This window comes from Typopeltis vanoorti, chromosome 3, assembly GCF_054136105.1.
Source record: "Typopeltis vanoorti isolate ZY-2024b chromosome 3, IOZ_Tvanoo_1.0, whole genome shotgun sequence".
Lineage (NCBI taxonomy): Eukaryota > Metazoa > Arthropoda > Arachnida > Uropygi > Thelyphonidae > Typopeltis > Typopeltis vanoorti.
In genome coordinates, this window is record NC_143551.1 from 108050764 (window position 1) to 108066341 (window position 15578).

The 15578-nt window shown below is 34.8% G+C and overlaps 1 protein-coding gene across 2 annotated transcripts in view; it reads right to left on the minus strand.

Moving 5' to 3' along the window:
- Nucleotides 1-15578, minus strand: part of Hcf (Host cell factor) — a 502792-nt gene that overhangs the window by 330817 nt on the left and 156397 nt on the right. For both annotated transcript variants that reach the window (XM_090390794.1, XM_090390792.1), the window contains exon 6: nt 2123-2240. In XM_090390794.1, the coding sequence (XP_090246920.1) occupies nt 2123-2240 (118 nt within the window). The remainder of the gene's footprint in view (nt 1-2122; nt 2241-15578) is intronic.

The following is a 15578-nucleotide window of genomic DNA, read 5'->3' on the forward strand; positions in this document are numbered from 1 at the left end:
TAACCACTAAATTGTATTTCTTATAAATACTGAAAATAGCTTCTGAGATTCCAGAAATGTATGGGACTGGGACTTGAGATACTGTTTCATTGTGCATTAAAGTCCCCTAAGATGCAAAGTACATCTCTCCTTGGTAAGCAGCACAAAACAATCTGTAACTTTTCATAGAAATCTTTCTCTTCATCAGGCCTATCTGTGTGGTGTGCATAAACTGCCATGTCACATTGGTAGAATGAGCCTTAATTCTAATTCAAAGTATCCTGTCATTAATAGGATTATAACAAGGAGTTCTTGTCTGAACTGTCTTTGTTATAACAGCTACCCCATGATGCTTTGAGTCACCCCGCTGAATAAACAACCAGCTTACCATCCTGTTTTTTGAAGTGACCTTCTCCATTCCATCTTATATCTGTAATTACCAGGATGTTAATTTTATATCTCTCATCTCTTTACAGACAATATCAACAGTATCCATCTGTAGGCCCCCAAACATTCCATGTGCTTATGTAAAATTTCCCTCCAAGATTAATCCTATACCTTCTGTATTCCTCATTCACAATATCACTGATGTTTGTTGTAGACTATAATATACTTCTTGAACAGGACCCTCTGCTTAAGCCATGAATGCAGCTCTGCAAAAGCTGCTCAATTTTAATTATTTTTAAAACTTGCTTAATATTGCTCTTTTCCATGTGATATTCATTTTTACATTACTTTAAACCTCAAATCCTGTGTATCTTGCATCTTTAAACCTCAAATCCTGTGTATCTTGTATCTTTAAACCTCAAATCTTGTATCCTGAATGAGCATGGGGATATCACTATGAACAAGAAAAGATATAGTCAATGAGACTTTTTATATCTTATTTCATTTGATACTCATTGTATCACATTGAAAAGAATATATACATTGATACTCATTGTTAACCTGCTCAGAATTTCAAATTTCCTATATACTGTTATATACCAAACCTTTGTGAAGATATTAATAAACAGCAGTGTAATCAATTAAGAGGTTTTTATTTTTATTTTTTTGTACACTGTTTTCATGCGAATTAATGCATTTTACATTGCAACATAGTATTAATGTTGACTAGTCCATGTCCTGAACAGAAGTCCCATGTACTTACCATTATAACTAAATTTGCTATTTTTTCCAAATTTTCTGAAAATATTTCAAGATGTTTTGTGATTATTTTCCTTCTTTGCTGCTTAGATCTCCAACAAGATGAGTTTTTTTTTTTTTTTTTTTTTTTTTTTTTTTTTTTTTTTTAATGTTAGCTGTCAATTTTATGTATGTAAGTGTGATGATATGTGTGTGTGAATCTAAAAGTAATTTAGCTTTTTGATTTTTAAAAAATTAATATATTTTACTGTTTTCTATTAATTTCAAACTGATAAAATGACGTACTCCATAGTATTGTTTGTACAGTTTGAACCAAATTTTACTGACAATGCTATGGAATACATAGTATTGTGCTATAATAAATGCAAAATAACTTGCTGTTTTTCATTTCTTTGAGATCCCACCAGTACTGATACTTAAATGATATAGCCCAATTAGGGATACTGCCATTTTTCTTACACTGGTATCCTAAAACATCTTCACTTTATCTACCTTTAATTCTAACACATTCCTTATCACATCAATTTCCACACACACACACACACACACACACACACACACACACACACACACACACACACACACACACAGAGAGAGAGAGAGAGAGAGAGAGAGAGAGAGAGAGAGAGAGAGAGAGAGAGAGAGAGAGAGAGCACTCAGAAATACAGCTAGTTAAATGTATCCTTCCATAATCACTCTGTCGTCTTGCTATGTAGCAAAAAAATTCCCTGAGATTTCCCTTCTTCTGCTCAGCTAATTTTCTCTCATTTGAATTTGCCTTCCTTAAAATTCTGGCCATCCTTCTTTCTTGTGTTTTATACTGCTCTAAGTTTGCTGACGCATGACTAAGCAACTAGGAAAGAAATTTTCCAATGCAAGCAGGTACTTGAAAAAGATTCCATCAGACTTGAAAATTAATTATTATAACAAATTATAAATAACATTCCAATTCAAGAGAGTTTTGCTAGTGTAATTAATATAAAATAAAACATATTACCTGTTGGAACTGCACCCCAACAAACTTCCAGAGTAGCTGTAGATGCACGTACTAGCTGGACTCTTGTGGGAGCAGCAGGTTTTTCAGTCTCAAGATACCACAGATCCTTACAGCATACCTAAAAAAAATTTTTTTTTTTATTTACAAAAGAAAAAAATTTTTTTTTTTCATAATTTAAAATAAATAAAATATGAACAATTACTGTATAGATCTAAATGTTTTACTAGCTTAAATATATTACCTGCTGTTCAATAATTATGCAGACTGATTCCAAAAAGTGCATCCACTTTCTGTTTCCACATGCATATTTTTCATACAATATTATTTTGACTTTTAAATAAACATGTTTTTATAAATAATATTAACTCAATTAAGACAGAAAAAAAAAACACATCTCAGTATTCCATTTAATTAAAGTCAAGTATCACAAATATAGCTGACTATAACATGGAGCCCTAAAAATTAAATAAATCAGAAAATTGTGTTGTTGATTGGATAATAATATGGTCAAGTGTTTGCATTTTGTATACAAATAGAACAGCAAAGAACAAAGTTAACAGCAGCACACAATGGTCATGAAAAGTTGGCATGGTTAAAAATTGCAAAAACATCTCCCTTGTTGACCCAAAAAATTCTTTATTACCTCAGTACCTAATAATGTCACATAAAAGTGAGCTCTTGATGAAGCTGTTTGTAAAAGCCTTAGGCAACAAAAATTAGGATTTTTTTAAAGTATATACATGGAAAAACCCATTCTTTCTGAAAGAGAACGTGTTTTTTTTTTAAATAAAATGAAGGAAGTTACAAATGGAAGTGCTAATCTAATTTAAAGAAGCTAATTATTTTTCAAAAATAACAAGCACTGAAATAATCTCAATAACAAGTTCAACAAATCCAAAGAACAGTATTATGGTTTGAGTTGAAAATCCATTTCCTATGGTCACAGTTCATCAAGATAGAAGGAAAATGGAGAGCATGTGCATGGGAGCATGCAGGGTGGGGGTAGATTTCATAACATCTGATTACTAGATGTTATGTATGAAAATAACTCACTCATGTGGAAGTGATATTGTCAATAATCTGTATATGGTATTTAAAAAAATGAAGATTATTTTCAAAGTAAGGCATTTTGAAATTATGAAAAATTCACGTATCACAACTAAAACAAGGCATAAATTTTGCAGTACTGTATTATTTTTTATATGAAAAAAAAAACAGAAATAAAGTTTATAAAAATACTGACCTTCCAATTATTAAATGATGCTAATGTAAAAAAAATGAAATAAACCATATAAAACTCAAAATCACAAACACGAAATGATGAAAAATTAATAGAATCTGCATAATGAAATATGTGAATGGTATATAGCTCCTATCAAGTTTATTACTAGGAGCTATTATATCATTCATATAAGAATATGTTATACATGCATATTCATGGGGATTTTTCAAGTGCTTTTAAAAATTCACAATCCCTTCCTTTTTAATAATAATATTTGCGTTCCAAATTATTAAGAACTAAAATCCCCTCCTTTAGTTTTACATGGTGATCAGCATTCATTTTAGAGAGTGTTAGTGTTAGAAATAATTGCTTTAATTTCAAGGTGTTTCGATCTTCATATTAAAGTCATCATCTGGAGTTTACACACACACACACACACACACACACACACACACACACACACACACACACACACACACACACACACACACACACACACACACACACACACACACACACAGGGGGGTCCTCGACCTATGTCGTTTCGACTTTACGGCGGTAATCCCATAAATAATTTAAAAAATAAATTTCGACTTGAAGCAGCGAGACATAAAATTCAAACGTTGCGGGTGAACTTGTTTGTGAGCGCAGTGGAAGAATATGCCATTACGCAGTGTTTGTTTGGGAGAGGTGCCGTAGCTTGGGTCCCAGCATACACTCTTTGGGTACCGTGTGCTTTGTTTACATCCACTCTCTCACTTTTGTGTTTCTGTTTTTTTTGTGACTTTTTATCCTTCAATATGGCTCGCATACATAACGCAGACTCTTCCGATGGTAGTGTGTCAAAGAAAAGGAACGCAATTACATTAGAAGTGAAATTGGACATTATTAAAAGGGCAAAAAAGGGAGAAGCGGCAACGAACATCGGCCGCGCGTTGAACTTAAGTCGTACCACAGTTGGGACTATTATCAAGGATAAAGTTCGCATCCTTGAACACGTGAAAGGATTGGCGCCCATGAAATCGACTGTGATCACGAAAAAACATAGTACGCTCATGATTGAGATGGAAAGGCTTCTTGTTCTTTGGCTGGAAGACCAGCATCAATGCCGTATCCCAATTAGCCTCATGTTAATTCAAGAAACGGCGAAAAGATTGTTTGAGGCGTTGAAAAGTGAAAAACGAGGGGATGGGGGTGTAAAGAAGTCTGCAGCAGGTGCTGGTACCTCAACTGTCTCTTCAGTTACTCTTCCAGCCTCTCCATCTTCTTCAGTTGCACCTGCAGTATCTCCTGCACCTTCTGCAGCCTGTCCTGACTCTCCTGCCTCCTCCTTCCATTAAGTCATTTTTTCCCTCCTTGCAACGCCCCTTCCAGTGTGCAAGCCAACCACAGGATAAAAGGCAAAGAATTCTTTTCATTTTTGTTTTTTGTTTTTTTTAATCACCTGTACAGAATGTACAGTTTTATTTGTCATTTTGGGGATTGTTCGGATTTTTATGTTTCTTTTTTTATTACAGTTTCATTTTTGTCATTTTTCTGTACTATACAATAATTATGTTCTCGCTTTCATTTTCCTATTGCTTCTGTTTCTTGATATATATGTATGACTTTAGGGTGTTTTAGGTTAGGTAAGTAACTTAGGCTATGGTAATTCCGACTTGCATCGAAAATCGCCTTACATCAGTCAGTAGGAACAGATCTCTGACGTAACTCGATGACCCGCTGTATATACATACAGAGAGAAACTATATTACATTTCAAACAGCTAAAGATGTATGTTTCTATTTTGATTAATTGACTGGCATTTTTAAAAAGTAGTATCAGCAATCTTGATGAATTTTCTTTTCATCAAGCTGAAAAGAAAATTCACCTTGGCAAAGGAACTAAGAATATTCTTAGTTCCTTTGCCAAGGTGAATTTTATATATAACCATATGGAGATGCTTAGAGAGCAGATTAAAGCTACTCACAAAAACTTAGCGTTTGCTCAAAATCAGGTTCAAAATTTAATATAGAAACTTTCAAGTTGTTTAAATCCAGACATTTGGGATATCCTTGAGAGGATTACTGACAACTCCACTAAACATATCCTTGAAACAAAGAAAGCAAAATTTATATCCAAATTTCACAAACTTAAAGATCGACATATTCAGATAGTCAACGGACAAATTTGAATTTCTCCTCATTGAAGGAAAACAGCCAACCACAAGCCAGTGATATGGATAACAAACCAACCAGAATAAGTGATAACAAGAGCCACTAACTGTCTTCAATGAATAGTCATGTGATCAACCTTTCTAACCATGCGCTGAACAATAGTGAATGCTTGCTACTTAGTAAAGGCTTAAACTTTGTTGTGTCACCAAAAACTTATTAACAAATTAGATTTTATATATAATATTTTTTTCCTCTGTTGACTTGTCTGGCAATGTCAAGTATTATAACATCCCAAGAGATTTATTTGTCAGTGCTTCCTACCATAATGACTGCCAGTGGGTTATCAGCCTTCATCTTATAAACTGTCTGTATGTGGAACTGAGTGGTAATTGGAAAATGTATAGAGCTGATCTAGCAGCCTAGGTCTGATTTCCCTTAATTCCAATGCGGCTGGGAATGCAGCACAGCTGAATATCAAAATTAAGGAACTTTATTTTAAATAACAGTTGTAGAACCTCACAAAAAACTAGAAGTGGATCATGGGAGATGAGATGGTCTGTAGGGACTTCAATGAGCCTGTATAAATCATACTTGTGATGGCACTTTTCCTTTTATATCATCATCATCAAATTCCTGACATGTACCCTCAAGGGGATGTACAGGATATGATAGTACTACATGAAAAATTTACATCATTACTAACTTCCTATCTACAATTTTCCTCCAAATCAGTCTGTTACTTGTTAAGACTACAATATTATCATTATCAGATCTTATATTTCTTTCATCTAAGGCACATTGTACCATATCAATACACCTATATCTTAGTCTTTCTCTGGGTCGTTTTCCTGCCAACCTGGCAGAGAACACTTGTTTTGCTAATCTTTCCTCGTCCATTCTGTTTAAGTGACCATACCACCTCAGATTAGCTCTGCTAATGCATTTCTGGATGCCGACAATGTCAAGTTCTTTCCTAATATCCTCGTTTTTAATATGATATACCATTGATGCCATCAGTTCACACATCTAATCTTTCTCAGGACTCTCATATCTGCGGTCTTTAGTCTTTGGTCAAGTGTTTTACTTCTGACACAGCTCTCAGATCCATAAGTTAAAACTGGTTTGAACACTACCTTGTATATAGCTAATATAGCGTTCCGACTAATTTCTCTCTTATTCCATATGAATTTATTCAATTGACTTCCTACCATACCAGCTTTGTTGATTCTGTTGTTTATTTCCATATTAAATTTACCATTTCTACTAAAAATCGTACCTAAGTAGCTGAAATGTTTTACTTGTTCCACAGGTTCCCCATTCACAACAGTTGACATTTTCAACAATTCTACCTATTTTCATTGTCTTTGTCTTTTTAATGCTGACCTTCATACCATATCTATTACAACTGTTATTCAATTTAGTCAGGGAATCTTGCAAACTTGTAGCGGATTTATTTAGAAGTATAACATCGTTCACATAAAGCAAAGATCTGACATTAACATCTCCAATTCTGATATCATGTTTAATACTACTTTTCTTCATAATGTGATCCATATAGATAATGAATAACAGAGGGGATAATGCACATACTTGTCTCACACCAGATTTAACATTAAACCATCTTCCTGTACTTCCTTCAATTCTAACTGCTGACTTACAACTCAAATAAACACTAAGTATTGCTTGATATAATGCCCCATTGACACCATATAACTGTAGCGTATTGAATAGCTTCTTTCTTGGCACCTTGTCATATGCCTTTTCCAGATCAGCAAAACTTAAATACAGAACTTTGTTATATTCTCATGCTTTCTCAACTATCTGTCGTAAAGTGAAGATCTGAACCTGACAGCCACTATTTGGCCTGAATCCAGCTTGTTCTTCCACAATTCTTCTCAACCGTTTCCCAAGTATACTTGCATAGATCTTGCCAGGAACACTCAGTAGGGAAATACCTCTGTAATTCTCACATTCTCCTGCTGCCTTTCCAATTTCAAGCCTTTGATGGCTTGAAATGTAGAAAGGCAGTGTTTTTTACCACTGTGCTATCACTGCTTGTTTCATTTAGCAATTTTTCGAAGTACTTAATATATACTTCAAGGATATCTTTTTCTCCCATTTTCATGTCACCTTTATCATCTCTAACTCCTTTTACAGCACTCTTTCCTCCATTTCTAAGCTTCAACAACCTCCAGAATATCTTACCACCTTCTTGATATTTATTTTCTATGTTCTTGCCAAAGTCCTCCCATGACTTTTGTTTAGCTAGTTTTACACAGTGTTTCGCTTTCTTACATTTGCCTCTGTATTCTCTAAGAGCAAAGGCTGAACTTATTTGCCAGGAACTTTTGATATGCTTTCTTCTTTTCCTTCACTGCCTCTTTAACTTCCTATGTCCACCATGGAGTTCTGATTTTTCTATCCTTGCAGACAACCTCACCACATGCCTCTCTGGCTGAATCAATCAGGGTTTTCTTCAAGGCTTGCCACTGGATCTCCAAAGTTTGGTTCCTGTTCTCAAACTCTTTCATCTTTTCTTCAATAATCTTTGTGTATTTTAGTCTACAGTTCACATCTGAGAGCTGCTCAACTTTTATTCGCTTTAAAACTTTCTTACATGTTATTCTTTTCAATATGAAATTGAATTTTATCCTGCTCAAGACTAAATAGTGATCGCTTCCAATTTCAAATCCTCTGTACACTCTGGTGTCCTGCACCAGGGAGAAAACATCACTATCAACAATAACATAGTCAATGAGACTTTTCTTATTCCTAGCCTCTTCTCTCCATGTGAATTTGTGCACATTTTTAAGTTGGAAGATGGTGTTAGTAATAACCAGTCCATGTCCTGAGCAAAAATCCAACAGGTATTTGCCATTATTATTAGCTTTGCTCTTTTCTCCAAATTTTCCCAAAATATTTTTGCATATCTGACAATCATTTCCTACTCTGCTATTTAGATCCCCAACAAGGACCAACGTTTCCTTTTTCATTGTGTCAGTTGCTTTTTCTAAATCCTCAAAAAATTCCTCCACTTCTACCTTAGTAGAACCTTCTGAGGGACCATAGGCACAAATAAGTCTCATTGTCCAATTTCCCCATTCTGATATTTGCCCACATCACTCTACTTGAGACTGCCTGCCATTCAAGAAGATTAGCCTCATATTTTGTGTTGAATACTATGGCTACTCCTTCTTTTCCTCGATTGTCATTGCCTGAATTTAACATTTTGTATTTATTACTCAGAAAGATCTCACCAGTTTTTGTCTTTTTTGTTTCAGTCACCCCTATTATGTCGATCTGGTACTTATCTAATTCCTCAGCTAGCTCCATTTCTTTGCCATTCAGACTTCTTACGTTGATAGTACCGATCTTTAACTCCGGTGATGTTGAGTTGGGGTGTGCTTTCAGATTTGTTCCAGTAACTGCCTTTTCGCTGTTCGTCCTGGTTCCCTGGCGAAAACAATGAGAGCCTTGTTTAACCGGGCGATGCCTCAGTTAGCATGAAATTTTGTCATGTTGTACCATCATTTTCTATATTGGTATAAGCCAATAAGAATACAATTTGGTCGGCTAAATCACAAATTAAGGGATTTAGTAATTAAATTAAATTAATTAAATAAAAGATACCAACTGAAAATTATACAAGTATATGCCTCAACTATGGACCATCCAGATGAAGAGATAGAAGATTTCTATGAAACATTAGAATCCACATTCAATAATTCTAAAGAATTCTTCCTAAATTATAATGGGTGATTTTAATGCCAAAATTGGAAGCAAAGATGACCATCTGAACTGCATCGGTAAATTTGAATTTGGATAGAGGAATGAAAGAGGAGAAAGACTTATTGAATTTGCAGAAGAAAATAACCTCTTTATTATGAACAGCTTTTTCAAGAAGAAAATCAACCGAAAATGGACAAACTTACAATGAAACAGACTTCATCCTCTCCAACAGAAGATATATAATAAATAATACTGAAGTGCTTAATAGATTTAACAAAGGAAGTGACCACAGACTAGTAAGGGCAAAAGTTTGGATCAACAAAAAATGGGAACGGAATAAGCTCATAAGAAAAAAGTCCAATTTAGTGAATCTACAAAACAGCTAACACAATAAAAGCTGTTATAGAGAATCACTCAAAAATGAACTAAAAAGGTTAAACATAGCTACTACCATCGATGATGCTAATGAAATATTAACAAAATCTATCTTGAATTGTGCACTAGAAATAGGAGGTATAAAAATGCTCCAAGGACAAGAAAAACTAAGATAGGAAACCTGAGATCTGATGAAGAAAAGAAGAGATATGAAAAGAGATTTGAATGACACCAATAAAATAGAATATACGAAAATTTGTAAAACTATACGTAAAAGGATGAAACACGAACTTAGATCGTATAATACTAGGAAAATTAAAGAAACAATAGAAAACAATAGTAATATGAAGGTCCTAAGATGAACATTATCAGTTGGAACAAAGGAAATAGTTGCTGTAAGAGGAAAAAATGATGAACTGATAAAAAATAGAGATGCAATAATCAAACGAATTTATGAACTTTATACTGAACTCTAAGAAGATAAAGACCGGGACATCCGAGAATCATCTATGGATAACTCAAGTGAGGAAGAACATCTTACAAGGTGAAGTGGAAATGGCACTGCGGGAAATGAAGAATGGAAAGGTCCCAGGAGAAGATGGAATTATGGTAGACTTCTTAAAACTGGGAGGAAGCCCTGTCATCAAATAGTTGAGCAAACTCTTGAATAAATGCCTAAAACAGAGAAAAATTCTGAAAAATTGGAACAATTCACTTCTAATTTTAATTTTTAAAAAGGGCAATAAGGAAGAAATTAAAAATTACAGACCTATAAGCCTACTCCCCACCATATATAAAGTTTTCAAAAAAATTATAAATAATAGAATAAAATCTAAACTAGAGGGAATGCAATCCTGTGAACAAGATGGATTTAGGAAGAATTACAATACTTTGGACCATATTCACACATTAAGACAGCTCATTGAAAAATCAATTGAATACAATAAACCCTTATGCCTGGCCTATATAGACTATGAAAAAGCATTTGATTCAGTTAAAACATCTGCAACGGTAAAAGCACTTGAAACCCAGAGAACTGAGAAACCATATATTGAAACACTAAAACATATTTACAATAATGCAACTTCTGTAATTAAATTATATAAAAACAGTGAAAAGTTCCCAATACAAAAAGGCATCCGGCAAGGCGACACTGTATTTCCCAAATTGTTTACAGCTGCACTAGAGGAAGTCTTTAGAAGCCTTGATTGGGAAACAAAAGGAATAAACATAAATGGAGAAAGGCTGCATCATCTGAAATTTGCAGATGATATTGTCCTGATAGCAGATAATCTTGAAGATCTGGAAGAAAGGCTAAATCAGCTAAACGAAGCCTCCAGAGAAATTGGATTAAAAATAAATAGAGAAAAAACAAAAATAATGATGAATAAATACATAAACCATAGAACTATCAAAGTTGAGAACCATGAAATAGAACAAGTTATTTCATATGTATATTTGGGCCAATTGTTATCCTTTGAGGAGTGCCAAAGAAAAGAGATTGAATGATGAATTCACCTTGGATGGATGGCTTATGGGAAAATGAGAGACATATTCAGAAGTCACATCCCTATGAGTCTAAAAAGGAAAGCTTTCGACCAGTGCATACTGCCTGTACTAGCATGTGGAGGAGAAACATGGACTTTAATAGAAGCCCTAAACAAAAAGCTGAGAACAACACAACATCGCATGGAAAGAAGTATGCTAAAAATAACATTAATAGATAGAAAGACAAATACCTAGATAAGATCTCAAACAGGTATCATGGATATTGTAAAATATATTAAACAGGCTAAGTGGAGATTGGCTGGCCATATTGCCAGATGCAGTGAAGGGAGATAGACTAAAAAAACAACAGAGTGGAGACCAATGGATGTAGCAAGACAAAGAGGAAGACCGAGAAGAAGGTGGAGAGATTAACTGGAACAAATTGCAGGAGTGAGATGGATGGAAGAAGCAGAAAACTGAGTGATGTGGAAAATCATGGGGAAGACCTTCCTCTAGCAGTGGACAAAACCGGAAGGTTGAAGAAGACATCGCAAATTGCCAGCCTATCCTCGTTCGTTCAGTATCCAGGTAGATACCCCAACAGGGTGCACCACGAGAAGGTGAGGATTGGACATTAGGTCAGAAGCCCTGGTCGGTTCTCTGCATTCCTTTAAAGGCAATGTGGAGGTCTCCTTTTACATGTACAAGTTAAATTGCATGTGACTCGACTGTTAATTAATGTAATCAAGTGGGATCTGATTCGATATGATAAAGTCAGGAAATACAGCAGCACAACCAGCAGAGGTCTCAGATCCTGAACTATCAGTATAGATGAGAAGGAAATCAGTGTGTGTTCTGATCTGTGTGCATTAAGTAACTGCATATAGATGAATGATTGAGTATGACTTTCTTAGCTGGCACAGTGAGAGGTTGCAGGATGGAGTGCAAACCTGTCACAGAGGAATGCTGTTATCTTTGATGCAGGTAATGTCAACATTCATGCTAATCACTTGCACAATCTCCTTAACATGCATGCCAAAGGGATTTTTGGTTGTATGTGATACTGAGCCTTCCAATGCAGACAAATGATACTAATGCATGTAGGATGCTCTATTTTTAGGACATAGTTTCCAAGAGATAATTGTTTCCATCTGAGTGATAGAGTTGGTTCATTTGCTTCAACATAAAGATTTTCAATGGACAAAGCACAAAAAGCACCAGTAGCTATCTGTATACTGTGATGATGAACAGGATTCAACCATGAAAAGCTACTGTGTCTTGCAGGACTGTAGACGTGAGACCCATAATCCAGCTTTGAAAGTATAAGTGCATGATAAAGGCCAAGAAATGAAGATATACACATAACTTTCATTATATGAATTTTTGTTATCAGAGTTTTTGTATATACAGGCAGCCTTCGTATAACACGGATGTTAGGTTCCACAGAAATGCTGGTTATATAAATTGCGTTATGCGAGACTCAGATCACATAGAAAAAGTAGGGTTATGTTCCAAAATAGTTTTTTTTTTTTTAGTTATATATACAACAATGACATATTGAAGAAAAAAATATTTTTATATAATTCAGGTAATTCATGTAAGTTAAGAAAACATAAACTGTGAAACAAATACATAATATAAAATTATAAAAATTACATATTGTACGTAAACTTAAAGAGTAATTCTATCTTTGGAAACTCTGAATCCAGGAGGTGATCTTTCATTTTTCGAAATATAGGTGCGTTTTTGCATTTTTTCCCCCAATATAACCCGGATTCATCTGCATTTAAAACACCTGGTCTGAACTATAAATGTTTATAAACTTTGAGAGCTTTTTGTTTAATACGATTTCCATCTCAAGGAATTTTCTTTGGAGTGCAATCTTCTATCCAAATCATTAGAGATTTCTCCATTTTTTCTATTAGAATATTGTGTACACGAGCAATGTGCTTTGCACTTACCATTGACCCAGCAATAACACTTTCTCGGATTTTGTGTTCGTTTTGTTTGATTGTTCGAATTGTTGATTCATTTAAATTCAAAGTCCCTGCAACAGCTGTTTAGTTTTTCTCCATTTTTCAACCGATCCATGATTTTAATTTTGTCTTCGAGAGAAATGAATTTTTTTTTCAATGTTAGTTTTTCCCTTTCGTTACAGTTTGTGGCCATTACTATAAAAAATTTTTTTTTTACATAAAAAAGCATTACATATTAATTATGTATGTAACTCACCAGAAAATAAAGTGCTCAGCTTGAGATTAACACATTTATGATTTTTAATGTGCTTTCCTGGTAGAAAACGAAGACAATTTTCAATAAGGTGTATGATAAACAATTCATGAACATGTATGGTAAAGGGTCTTCTTCTTCAACGCATTATTCCCGCTTCCCATGCAGGGTCCGCGTGTTACTTTAGATGCGACTTCTTGTTAGTACTACTCCCAACCGACCCGTCGCCTGGTCTGCCGCTGGGGGGATATATTTTTGACTGTAGAGGCGTATGTTCACGGGGCCGGTTTGCCTGTTTGCAGGATGAAAAACGCCAGATAATCTGGCGGAAAAACCCTACTGACCGCGCCCAAGACCGGCTAACTTGGCTATGCCTGAGGAAGATCCTCAAATTCCTCACGTCTACAATGGGAATCGAACCTGGGACACTCCTTCCCCAGGCATATGGTTGCGAAGCACAAAGCCACTAGGCTAACCACGCGGTTATGTATGCTAAAGGGTATTTCCCATAATATAAATTCGCTACTTATAACTACATGTGGGATACGGGAAGACACAAATTTAATGAAGATAAAATTTGATTTTTAAGTTGCACGGTGAAAAACATATGAAAAGATAAAGGGTTACTACAATTTGTAGACCAAGTTATATCGAAACCGCATTGTATAAGTACCGCGTTATACGAGGGTTACCCGTATATGGTTTCATTTCAGTACATAAGGACTATCTTTGTTTCATATTCAAGGTCATACTGCTTCTATAACTGCACCTTGTTTCCTACCTCCATACACATGCTCAAGAAATCAGTATCCATTCTGTGTTCCTACTTTCTTATTGATCTATATGACATTGTTTTTATCTGTAAATAACCTTCTGCACCTTGCAATGAAGATCTTCTAGTTATGGAAAAGCACATCAGTAAGGAATCTGAGTCAAATCCAGTGGTGAGAACATTCACATGAGAACCTGTAAGAACTTTCACAATGAAGGTCATGTCTCAAGCTTTAAGATGATAGTGCCATGGTTCTCTTCAAAGAATGACTGTGACCACATGAGGGGTTCTAAAGTGAAAAGGGAGATTGAAAACATACTTAAATGCTACAAGGATGTCTACAATCAGAAGTTGAAAAATGTAAGGTTAGTTTCCATTAAGAGATTTTTGAAAAGCAGTCTTCAACTTCAGCATGCCAGCTAAAGAAGATGTGATTAAATGTGGTTATAATGTATTAATCTTGAAAATAAAGACCTACTTTAATAGCCATTTGTTTTATACGTATTGAATATTTTATTTACTACTCTTATTGCCTCAATATGTGTGAAACTAGGCGCATTTTGAATGAAATCAGTCTTATAAGATCAGAATCAAGCATATTTGGGAACGCAGTCTCTATGTTATAAGCTTCCTGATTTATGCATTTTCAATATATGTGGCAATTCTTGAGAACACAACCCCTTGTGCATAACTAGTTATCTGTATATGTGTGATAAATGTTGGATACTCTATGCATCTAGACCCATTTTGAAAAACATAATGGCTAAAATTTGAAAATATGGAGGTGATACAGAATATTCAGTACTGTATAAAAAAAAATAAAAAATACTGAGCAATATTTTTAATAAACCATAATTTGTGTCACTATTTTGGTTGACCTGGAATTCAGAGTTTGGCTATCTTCTGAATTCTCAGCACTGAAAGGGTAGAGTTAATACCAACTGCAATGACAATTTCTGATGTATCTATCACATAATCATTATTATTCAACTAAGTTTTTATGAATACTTTTGCTCATACATTGAAAACATCATTTTTATAGAGGTTAAGCATAACAATAAAGTTTGAAAAAAACCACACACACACACCTGACAGACTTTTCCAAGCAGACGTAAGAGTCAAATGTCTGTATACTGTAAATTTTATTTTGCTATGTATATCTTAGAACAGAAATTATTCCATTAGTACCTGATGCTACTAATGCTTGCACAAATATAGCAGGTACTCACTACAGTAATCACCACTATCATTATCATCAGCCATTCTTAATCCACTGCTGGATCGTCTTTCCAAAATTGCTCCACTTGGTCTTGTCCTGGGCTGGGCTGGGCTGCTTGTTGCCAGGCCACTCCAACATCCTCTAGATCCTCTCAGGTTCCAGTTCATTATCCCGGTAGTCCAAAGTTGGTCAGATCCTCTAGCAATGTGGCCTGCTCATTTCCATTTTAGGGCTTTCACATGAATGAGGATGCCTTCCACTCTTGT